This window comes from Magnolia sinica, chromosome 7 (assembly GCF_029962835.1).
Source record: "Magnolia sinica isolate HGM2019 chromosome 7, MsV1, whole genome shotgun sequence".
In the NCBI taxonomy this organism is placed as follows: Eukaryota; Viridiplantae; Streptophyta; class Magnoliopsida; order Magnoliales; family Magnoliaceae; genus Magnolia; species Magnolia sinica.
This window is the reverse complement of record NC_080579.1, coordinates 84,408,379-84,420,868: the sequence shown is the minus strand read 5'-3', so window position 1 is coordinate 84,420,868 and position 12,490 is coordinate 84,408,379. Positions and strand designations below refer to the sequence as shown.

Genomic DNA, 12,490 nt, shown 5'->3' with positions numbered 1-12,490 from the left:
CTTGCGATCTAACGTTTGGCATAGATAGAAGGGAATTACACTACTCCTAATTTAGGTCGGTCCAACGTAGGAGTGTAGACGGACGTGATTACACTACCTCTTATGCTAAAGTTGGTCCAGCGTTTGTGTTGTAGATTTTATTTGTGTTGGATTAGCAAGGGCTCAAAGCTCTTCGATCTTTTCCTTATTTATAAGATTTTGAAGCAATAGCTAGAAAAAGATCTTCATAGCACGTCTGTTGATGCGGAAATAACCACCTAGAACAATTGTGGCCTATCAAATAATGCCACATTTGCTAGTCGTTCGTCGTGGGTTGGCCATTCGTTGCGCACACTTCCTGCTTTCATTTTGTAGACGAAAGTCTCTTGTGGTGCCACATGTTAGTGATAGCCATCCCTTTCTCAATGCGAATGTGTAATGTGCCACAAAACTTAGCCAACTTAGCATTGTTTGTTATTCCGCTCCTTGAAAATTTTTAGTCGTAAGGCTTCGATGGGATGTTAAGGTGTATTGGCCGAATTCGTCACCTGTTGTGCTCGTGTTTCAATTGATACCCATTTTTAGTCATGAGGCCACTATGATGAATAGAAGGCTTTGCCACGTGAGCGGGATATGCAACACATGTATCATAGTTGTAACTAGTTGAGCTTACCTTTTTGGGCTACTAATGACTTTATGAATTCTAATCACATTCGACTATCAGGGTAGCCTAAAGATCTTTCGTTTGTCTCCTATTGAGATTTCGTTGCCATGTGGCATCGTCTGAGTCACTAGATTTGACACGGTCAAATGAGGCATAAACACCGGTACTACCATTTGTTGTCGACCAAAGCATACAGGATCGACACCAGGCCATTTGTGGTCAAGTAGAGTATATCCTCCCCACTATTGCATTTTTTGCAGTCGATCAAAGTAGACCCGGCCCATCATTAAGTTATTTTACCATTGTCATCGGACATCATCCAACCCATAATTCGCCATAGATCACAATCAATCTGAGTTGTTGGTCTCATCTATCGCCGATCAGTGCAAATTTGACCATGGTTATGGTTTCCAAGTGCGACTTGCCCCAATAGGGGTGGCGATGGGCCAAGCTAAGATTGGACCTAGCCTAGCCCTAGAGCCCTAAGCCCAGTCCAAGCCCTACTAGACTATAGAGGCCTTCGTCCTAGTCCTCATCCTAGAGGGCTAGGCCAAGCCAAGCTAGGGTTGGGCTAGGGCCAAGGCTGACCCTAAGGTATGTAAGAACAATTTCATTAAGGTAATGGTGGCTACCATTATACATTGCAAGGTCGTAATGGCCATTACAAAAAAAACGACATAGGTTTTTTTTTGAGAGAGAGAGATCATTACAACCCATATCATAAGGGTTACGATGGTGGCCCATGCAGAATACATTGGCTGGCCCTACAAGTTAAAGATAAGTTACATGTATGCTACATGTACAATTAGTGCACAATCAGTAAATGCGTGTTTATGAACCGTCATGCTCTTCCAGAGAATCAAAGTTTTTTTTTTTTTTTGTGACACGCCTACATTAAACAAGATCATTCATCCACCACGTATAAGCCCCACCCAATTATCCACTATATGCATGGACTTAAATAAGTGCATCAAAATATTGTCCACCACCTAAAATGGGGTTCGCAATATGGCAGTTCATAAGTGCCTATATATCATCCATTACTCTACTAGAGTGTTAAAGTTCTTAATATTACTATATACATTAGTATATAAACTCCTTAGTCTACACTACCAATACATATAGTATACACTAGGGAAGAAACAGGAGGGCCGTGTTATTCATCATTGGCCCTAGCCTAGCTCGGCCTGAAAATTAAGCCTAGATTTCAAGCCTTAGCCCAGCCCTTGGGTCAAGTTTAGTGATCCAAGCTAGACCTTCAGGACTGGGTGACCTAGCCCATTACCACCCCTATGCCCAAGGACCAAAACCATTACAACTAACTCCAACTTGGACCCAGGGATACATCCATAAGTGAGGCACCTTGTTTCACTCTCCACCAAAACGAAATCAACTCAGCATCCCACAATTTTTAGGCCATGGATACCATAGATCCTGCTGCATTACTTTCAGAATTCTTTAAGAGGCTCTCTTCTCTCTTAGGTAAGGACAAAGCCCTCCCTCGTTTGGATTCATCAAATACTCTGGAAATAAGTTTAATTTCAATGGAATCCGACCTTTCCATTATTTGTCCAATAAATAAAATTTCAAATTTAAAAATAAAGAGAGAGAGAGAGAGAGAGAGAGAGAGAGAGAGAGGTTACGGGAATCAATTTCCGTTTCCAAGGTTTTAGTAAAAAAATGTGGATAACAATTTCTTCCAAGGAACATGTTAAATGACGATTCTAAAGGTTATAAGAGATAGCTCTCTCCCTTTGACCATTGATTTTTTGACATTTTCATGGAAAACTACAATCCAAACCAAACAATGGATTGATGTTGGTTTCTAGAGTTCTCCATTACTAAGGATTCCACAGGGGTTTTCTATGTCCACATTTTGGCTCTCTATCCAAACAGGCCAACTTCTTTGTGCATCAATGGAATTTGATTGTTGTCAGATTCTTGCATTGACCACTGATCCTTCGCATAAAAGATTACCACTTGATCATAGATTTTATCAGTGCTCAGTTACAGGCAGATTTCAATTGAATCATAGATCCCGAGTGATTGGTGGTGAATGACAGAGCTAACTCACCAGATCAATGGTTCGATCTAATCAAGGCCGAGTTCTATTTGATTGGATGAGAATGACAAAATGCAATCCTATTAGAGGTAGATTGGGCATTAATTATTTATAGAAGGGTAGTTTGGGAATACAACAAAACTTTTAGGGGTATAATTGGAAACACCTACTACTAATTATGTGGGAAAAAAAAATGTATAGACAAGTATTCCAATGTTGTTTGCCATTGCTAATCTTCATCCTTTTTCTTCTAGAGTATGCTTGGCCCAAAAAATTCCACAGTATGCTCAGGTCTCAATCTGTATATGGTTCACTAATCCAATCCGTTGATAGGACGGGTTCCACCTTGCATGACCCATTCACCAAAAAACGCCCAGTTTGGGACATCCTAAAACTTTATTTCGTAGCCAAAAAAAACAGACAGTTAGGAACGAAAATATCGACGCTGTCCATATTCAATCAAGCAAAGAAAAAAGATTCAACAGCTAGGATGTTCCAATTTAAGTGGTTTCCGGAAAATGAGCCATCCACCGTAGGGCCCATCATATCAACAGTTTGGATCACTCACTGGCCCATCCATGCTTCAGTGATCAAAACCATTGATATTATACCCTCCTCTGTCTATGGGCCATGAACCATAAACCACCCTTGGATAGAAAATACAGTAACTGTGCATACTCAACGAATTGATGGCTAGGATCTTCCAATCTCATTGGTTACAGGAGCATGCGCCATCCACAACAGAGCCCAATACATCAACGGTTTGTATCCTTCACTGGCCTATATTTCAGTGATCAAAACCATCGATATTATACCCTCCTCAATCCATGGCCCATGAACCATAAAAACCCAGAAAAATCAACGGTTTGGATAGAAAATACGGTAACCTTGCATACTCAAGGAACTGATGACTAGGATCTTCCAATCTCATTCGCTTCCAGAGCACATTACATCAACTGTCTGTATCCCTCACTGGCCCATGTCTCAGTGATCAAAACCGTTGATACGACGCCCTCCACGTTAGATGGCCCATCAACCAAAAACCACCCAGAAAATCAACGGTTAGGAAGGAAAAATATAGTAACTATCCATTTTCAACCAACCAAAGGCCAAAGTATCAATGGCTAGGATCTTCCAAACTGGGTAGTAAAATTCCATGCACGACCCATCGCATCAACGGTTCGGATCACTGACCCATGGATCCCACCCGACGTAAAGCAGAAAACCCACATAAACCCCCCCAACTAGAAAACGAGTGACTCGGTACGATCGACTCAGCTAGTCGGACTCATCCAACACATCGATAGCAGAGTAGTTTGAGATTACAGAAGGAGATGGAAGAAGGAAGAAAAGGGGCATGAAGATGGGGGAAATTACCTTGGAGTCCTCCAGCTGGGTTGGAGTAGGAGGAGGAGAGAGTGCAGCCATGGATTGAAAGAAGGGAGGGCAGTTCTCGAAACGGAATATATATAGGAGACGAAACGGCTGTCGATTCGGTCGAACGATCGAAGACGGCGAAATCGAGACAACGACTTGAATAATGCGAACAAGATATTCCCTCCATTTTTATTTTTTATTTTTTTATTTTTTCCTTCTTCGCATGAGAGAACGAACGTGCTATGTTGTGAGAGAAACGTGGAGGGCCTATGCGATACGCGGCCGGACCCGAGTTTCACGGCAGAGTGTGATGGATGATGTGAATACTCCTTGTTAATGTTAGTTAGAACTTGCACACGTGGCATATAATCCGTAAAATTAAACCGTCCAAATTATGATGTACAGCTGTGGATGTATCATGAGTCAAAAATTTAGATTATTTGGTTATCTGATTATCAGATTGGTGGAGATATATTGGACGGTTAAAAATGAAAGAATCCAACGGTCCTCTTTTCACCAAAAAAAAAACGTCTACGGACGGGAGATTTGAGTTTTCAACCAATATGATATGGTAATTGCGATTTCGACAATCTGGTCAGTTTCATTTGAGTTAATATATGCCACGTGTACAGCTTCTAATCTAAATGGATGTGTATCAAGCGTCGTACGCAGGCATTCGGATGGGAGCGAATTAGGTGCGGCCCTGGCCTCACCCAACACGGTGCGACCCTTATCTTGGGGCCCACCTTGATATATGTATTCTACATCCACGCCGTCTATCCGTTTTTCCAGATACTTTAGGGCACTTAACTAAAGTTAAGAAGATCCAAATATCAGGTGTACCATACTATAGGAAACAGGGGTGATTAAATAACCCACCATTAAAAACTTCCTAAGGCCTGCGTTAATAATTTCGAAATTTTTATTTTCGATCTGTTGATAAGTTCACATATATCTGTATGAAGAGGTTAAAAAAATATCATCTTGATTCAAAAATTTTATGGCCAACAATAAGATTTTAATGGTCAATCACCACTTTTTCTTACGGTATGGCCCACCTGAGATTTGGATCTGTTTTATTTTTTGGAATACCCTAATATGATCTAAAAAAAACGTATGGACGGTATGGATATATAATAAATGTACCAAGTTGGGCCCCACGGTAAAGGCTGCACCTGGTGGGCTCCGACGGCAAGTTATTTAATACTCGGCTACGTAAGACGCTTGATACGCAGCCACTTAGAAACTCTACAGGCGGTAACTCGATTTAAACAAAACCCAGCTTCTTTAAGTCACAGACCCAAAATTAGATTATCTGGACCATCCTAACCCCTGATCAGACAATTTTTTGTTCAAATATGGCCATTGAATATTTTTTATTTTTAACCGTTTAATAAATGGACCCGAAATATAATCAAATAAACGAAACTTTCAATCATTATAAACAAGACCCATAAGTTGGACTTATATGCCACGTGTGCAATTTTAATTAATTTTTAAGTGTCTCCGCTGCAGATTATTATTTTAATAGTTTTATTATTTAAAGGAACTTATGCACCAAAAGGATCTGTGGGGCCCACCGTGATGTGTCTCTATCGACGATTTTAGGGAGATCATGTTAGGTGGGGAACCCAAAAAATAAGGCCTATTTAAAAACCCAAGTGGACCATTCCACAGGAGAAAAGTGGGGATGTCGACGGCTACGATTCCAACCTGATAATTTGAGCCCACCTAAGGTATGGATCATGCTGATAGTTGGTTTCTCACTTCATCCTGGTAGTATTCAACTTATGAACGGTTTGGATGACATATAAACATGAGATGAGTGGCTCCAAAAGGTTTGGATGATGAGCGTCCGTATCCCACGGTTCCTGCGGCGTGTGGCCCATTTGAGTTTTGGAACATCCTGGTTATTGGGCTCATGTCCTAACAGCAGATGGTTTATATGGTGGACGGCCTGGATGTTACGAAAACACCACGATGGCCCACACAGAGCTTTTTTTCACACAACGGGATCGGATTTCCTGCTAAAGCGTTTCTGCGTTGGAAACATAGGTGGGGCCCACCGTGATGTTTGCCAGAAATCCACCCGTCCATCCGTTTTTAAGATCATTTTAGGACATAAGACCAAATGTGAGCAGGATCCAAGACTCAAGGGGGTCACACGAAAGGAAAAGGTGGGTAAGGAAATTCCTACCCATGAAACCTACAAGGGTTGGCAGTGATGTTTACACGCCATCCACACCATAGGTAACGTCATTTCTACTGGGATTAGAGGTGTACATGAACCCAGCTAGCTCGACTTATCTCAAAGAAGCTTGATTCGACTCACTTCAAAGTTGAGTTGGAGACGAGTCAAGCTGATTTTTTGAGCTTGAAAGTGAGTTTGAGCCGAGTTCAAGCTACCCCGGCTTGACTTGGATCAAACCCAGCTCAAATGAAACTTGGATCGAATTAGTTCAGTGACTTGGTTACTTTGATGATGATGTTGCCCACCAAATGTTTGATGAAATGGCCCAACAAAGTGTGGCCTGGCAAGGAAGGTACGTATATGAAGCCTGCATTTTTATTTTACCCTTAATGTTTATGTTGCTTAGAAAGTGTTTGATAAAATACATATAAAATAATTAATGTTGTATTAAATACAGTGAGATTTTAAAAATATAGTGTAGATGTTTGTGACAATACTGCACAGTGAACTCAACTCAATCTTGGCTCAAACACAGCTCGCATTAGCTTGAGCGGCTGACCAAACCAAGCCCAACCGAGTTTGAGGTGAGGTCAGCTAGTCGCTGAGCCGAGTCGAGTTGAGGCCAGCTCAACTCAGTTCAACCCAATGCACACCCTAATTTGGGATGAACTGAAAACACAAATGGTAGCCTGACTCAAAACTTCCGTTGCCCTACAAATATTTCAACCGTGGAAGTTCAATCCTCACATTTTCAGCCTACTTGGCTATTGGATCATTCTCATTTTTTTGCCTCATTTCCTAAAATGAGCTCAAAAAACGGATGTACGGAGTGGATCTCTCACAAACATCAAGGTGAGCCCCACATGGGCTCCCAGGAAACGCTCCCGGCATAGCTCGATATTTCCAAGAAGTTATATCCAGGTTTCTCATTTCTGACTTCTGAGTGTTCTGACAGGTGGGGCCCGTGGTTTCCTAATTCAGAACGTTAGTCTCTGGATTCCCACTTTGGATAGAACATGCCCCACCAATATCCCATATTAGAGAATCATATCCGTCGATGTTATTGTTTCTTCTCAACCGTCCATTTTTTGAACTATGATTTGAAGGTTTAAAGTCGTAATAACGAGCGAAGTTTTGGGCTATGCTGGTAATCAACTGACAAAGGGACCTAGATTACCGAACTGTGGGCCCCACCTGTCGAGACTGAAAATGCGTGTGTACTGTTTGTATGCGGTGTGTTAGCATCAGATGCGTATCCCAATCAAGCGCCTAACACAATAGCTTGATACCAACTTGGCACGTGTGAGGGATCCTGGATGTTCATCAGAAGTTCCTCTCAGTGCACGTGTTTTTGCTAACAATCAGGCCGGCTCATTAATCAGGTGTTTGATTCATGTATGTTGAATATAGACTGTGCCTTATCAATTTTCCAACTGTTCCTTTTTTTCGTCGATGTGAGGCCCACCTAATGGACGGAAGGATGGTTTATTGGGCCAGCACATTCCTATGAGAATATTTACGTGGATACTTGAGGCAGGGATGAGTATTATGAAGTCGGTCACAGTCTTAATCAAGAGGATAACTATTCCAAATTCACCGCTCCAAATCTATGGAACCTTTCGATACTCTTTACATGGATACCTCATTCCACTAATAAAAATAAAACTAAAAATAAATTTTAAATAAATTAATTCATAATAAAAATGAGTTTACAATTTCTTAAATAGTGATATGATCCCTGAGAGTAAGTTTCAAAATCAAGTTCTTACTCAAACTCTCTAAAATCATGGCTTACTATAAATAATAACTTTATTAATTATATACAATCGTGACTTCCACTAGATCTCATGGGTTTTTGCTAAAAATAATGTGTCTTATTTGGTTTGATCATGTTATTCTTTTAAATTTTCTAAACATTTTTCATGTTTGAGGCAGCCCTCAAAACTTAATGGATCAAAAGTTATTATCAGAATAAAACATATTATATAAATAGTAAAAATAAAATAAAATGAATTTTTGACAATCAATGTAATTCCGCAAATTCATCACGGGTGAATAACTCATTCCAGTTTATGATATATATTTGTTTTAAGGTTCGAATGATTCAGATCACTTTTGCCTCGGATCGCGCCTCTCTGGTCCATCGTGGTCGTGAAACTGTCTGCAACCTGCTCTGCATCAATACCTCACACGTTTCATGATGGCACGTGCAGTGCGATTAGGTTTGGCCTTTGAAAGCAGGGTGTTTGTCCTTATTCAGTCATGCACGGTATACTGGAACTTCAATCTATCTACGTGAGGTCCACTTTTCAGCGATCCAAAACACTAGTCATTCATTTGGCCATGACCGAACGACGTCCTTTCCTTTTCCCTTGTTCTGTTTTAAGATTTTTTCTCAAATAGTGAAACGAGGTCCACGTGTGAGAGATCGCGTCCGCTCATCAGGTGATGCCCAACTTTTGGATTTCATATCTAAAAAATCAGGCCCATCTAACCATCAGGTGATGCCGACTTTCTACACGCTTTTACAAAACAAATGAACGGCTAAGATAAATTGATCAGGGATCCAAATTTTCCGTTCACGTTTTTATCGCATGATGATCTGACCGACCTGGTTGTTACGATATGGTACGGATCTCGTTTCCACGTGTGACGCCAATACACGGACACGGATTATGTGCTACCCCACCTGTCCCGAGCTCGGCACAGGCTGGAGCTCTGAGGGGTCACCATGATATATGGATTATATCCACACCGTTGATTCATTTTTTCATATCATTTTAGGCCATGATCCCAAAAATGAGGCAGATCTAAGGCTCGAGTGGACCATAAAGTGTGGACCATAAAAATAAAAATTACCACACTTTCCTATAGTACGGTCTACCTTACATTTGCTTTTTTTTTTAATTTTTGTTTGGGGGGGCGGGCTGCACCATCTTACGGATTAGGTAAGGCCGGTGCGACACCTAATCCGATCTGGTTTTTCAAGCAGAGGGTCTACTAGGTTAGCCCTTTGACTTTTGGGCAATCTGTCTACGTTCACATGACTCACTGAAATCAAATCGGAAAAGAAAACATAAATGTAGCATGATCCAGCCGCAATATGAGCTGGTTGAATGGGATTGCAAGGTGTGCCACCTCGGTGGTGTGTTTACGTGGTAATGTTCTGTTGGCCTTACCGTGATGTATGTTTTATGTCCACCTGACCATTCATTTTGTGGGTTTATTTTATTAGGCAAGAACTGAAAAATGAGGCAGAACTAAACCTCAAGTGATCCACACCATAAAAGGCAGTGGGGTCGATAATACCCACCGTTGAGACCTTCCTAAGGCCTACTATGATGTTTATTTATCATCCCAATATTCATAAGACCATATAGACTTGGACGAAGGGAAAACACAAATATCAACTTGATCCAAAAAATTTAGAACCCTCGATAGATTTTCTACAATGGACAGCATTGTCCCTGGATTTGTACATGAATCGAGTTAGCTTGGTTAGTTCACTCGACTCGACTCGAAAAAGCTTGATTTGACTTGGTTTGAAATTGAGTTCGAGCTAGGTCAAGCTGATTTTTGGAGCTCGAAAAAATTTCTAATCAAGTTCAAGCTTGCCCGAGCTCAACTTGACTCAGATCAAACCTCAACTCAAATCGAACTCGGATCGAACCTGTTTGGTGACTCAATTATTTTGATATTGATATTGCTCACCAAGTATTTAATGAAATAACTCAATGAAGTGTTGACTGGTGGCGAGGAAGGTATGGATATGAAACAAATACCCCACTATCTTGATTTTTATGTTGACTACTAAGTATTTGATGAAATACTTGTAAACCGATGTTGTTGTTTTACATAATGTGAGAAATGAAGGTGCACTCCATGTGTTTGAGAAAATATTGCAAAGACTCAATCTTGGCTTGGATTCGGCTTGAATTGGCCCGAGTTGCTGACTGAACCGAGCCGAGCTGGCCAATCAGGCTCGAGGACCGAGCCAAGCCAAGTTTGAGCTGGGGTTAGATAATGGTCGAGCCGTGCCAAGCTCGACTCGGTTTGACTCGTGTACAACTCTAATTCTCCCCACTACGCTTTCTACGCATGGTCCACTTAAGCTTTGCATCTGCCTCATATTTTTTTTAAACTTATTTGTAAAATTATCAGACAAAATAAATAGACCATGTGGATATAACACATGTATCATTGTGGACAACATAACTTTGCTGCGTCAATACACCATTGAGGTGGCACACCACACAATCTCCTTCCATTTTGAGTTTACCACGTTGTTGTGAAGACGAGCCGGTTAGCTGTTAACCGGGTAACACCTTACCCTTACCATTACTGTGTGGAGCCCACCTCTATATCCACACCGTCCATCCATTTCCACAACTCATTTTATAACGTGATTCCAAAACTTAAGCAGAGTGGTGAATAACCATTAAAAGCTTTTGTGGACCACAAGTTTATCTTTATATTTTCCTTTCATCTAAGTTTGTTTGACCTTATTCAACGGGTGATGGAAAAGAAACATTATGATGGGCATTATTGTGGCCCTAGGAAGTTTTTAATGGTGGGCGTTCAATCACCACTGTTTCACGTGGTATGGTCCACTTAAGATTTGGATTAGCCTTATTTAAGTACCACTCCTAAAATGGGTTGAAAAAAGATAGTAAAGTGGAACAGTTTACAACAAGCACATATGAATGCCTATTGTGTTTGAGTATGATTGGGACTGATACGTAGTCCAGGCAATCGGTAACGATTTACAAGTGGTCGAACTAGTTTCGCCACGACAGATCATCCGATAAATCTGAGTCGTACAGTGATTATCGATAGTGGTTAGGCCACGAGGAGTGCGTATACGCTCCATGTCGACTAACTCAATGTGCGCTCGTACCAGTCGAGCTTGTCAAGTAACCCAATTGGCCTAATGTATGTTCACCATGTATAGACGCTACTGCTTGAATCTAAGGTACCACTTACCATTGAAAAGCCCGTTTAACCTTGGTACCACGATCCGCTAAGACTCATGAGCCAGGCATGGTGGTATGGGACACCGTGTTCGAGCTGTCGGCCTACGTTGGGGTGACGAGCCTCTCCGTAATGTCCAGTAAGCAAACCAAACTCGTGAGCCGAATACGATGATATAGGACACTGTATTCGAATTGTCGGCCTACGCTAAGGTGACGAGCCTTTCTCATAATGACCTCAAGTATAAAATAGGCCTACGCCGAGGTGACGAGCCTCTTGTAGCGACCTGAACTTGTTTGTCCACTGTTTTTAAATCAGGGGTGACGTTGCCCTATAACTTGCCTATCGTATGTGATTAACTAGGACTGACAACCCTATATGGATCATAGTTTGGGTAAATGATATAAAGGGAGGTACCTTAGCTTTCCAAATCTGCTGTATGAATAGGTCTAATTAAGAACTTAGCTAACATGACCATGCACCGCATTGCATGTGCCTTTAGCGTGGGAGTTAAGCATAATGGGAGTTTAGCATGCGCGACCGTGAGATGATGTCGCAGAGGGAGTGCAGGCAAGGGCATGCATCATTAATACATATCCTTGTATTAACCAGAGTACTTAGGCATGCTAGTTATATTACTCTATCATTACTGCTTGACTAAATTGATAACATGTTAACCTTTGCCATATAGCTCCCCTGAGTTGATCACTCACTCCTACTCTAGGACAGTGTTTTAAAACACCAACCAGACTCTATTGTAGTTTCAGATGATGGCGAGGCTTACGAGTTAAAGTCAGCCTTCTATGACGACGACGAGGAGTTCTCCTACATGCAACTCTCTGGCGGGTCTATGTAGACCTAGAGTTGCGTGGCAGGGATCGCAGGGATACAGACTAGTTGAACATTATACCTTATCATTTAGTAAAATTTAGAATTATACATGTAATTATTTAACCCGGTGACACATTCATACTCTGGGGACTTACAACCACTTATATGCCTTATATATCTATCACAGTCTTCCACTTGCTAAATTTAATCATCTCTGGAGTATGATATGTTGATTTGGTATAATCTCCCTCATGTTTAATGCACAAATATGGACAATATTTAATCGTCATTATCTATGTTGCATAGGTGATGCGTTGGAACTCGGGAATTGAGCGTCTGCTCGACCTTTGATTTTTGGGGCATTACAAGTTGGTATCAAAGCATGATTTGGATTAAAATGGACCTGGGTTATGGT

General features: G+C 41.2%; 1 protein-coding gene across 3 annotated transcripts in view; it reads right to left on the bottom strand.

Annotated features, from left to right (window-relative positions):
• The window catches only part of LOC131251582 (potassium transporter 6-like), a 44,459-nt gene extending 39,997 nt beyond the window's left edge, over positions 1-4,462 (bottom strand). Inside the window, exon 1 of one of the 3 annotated variants that reach the window (XM_058252354.1) lies at positions 4,083-4,462. In XM_058252354.1, coding sequence (XP_058108337.1) covers positions 4,083-4,447 — 365 coding nt within the window. In that variant the 5' untranslated portion in view covers positions 4,448-4,462. The remainder of the gene's footprint in view (positions 1-4,082) is intronic. The other 2 variants (XM_058252356.1, XM_058252355.1) reach the window with 2 other exon arrangements.
• Positions 4,463-12,490: the final 8,028 nt, after the last annotated feature.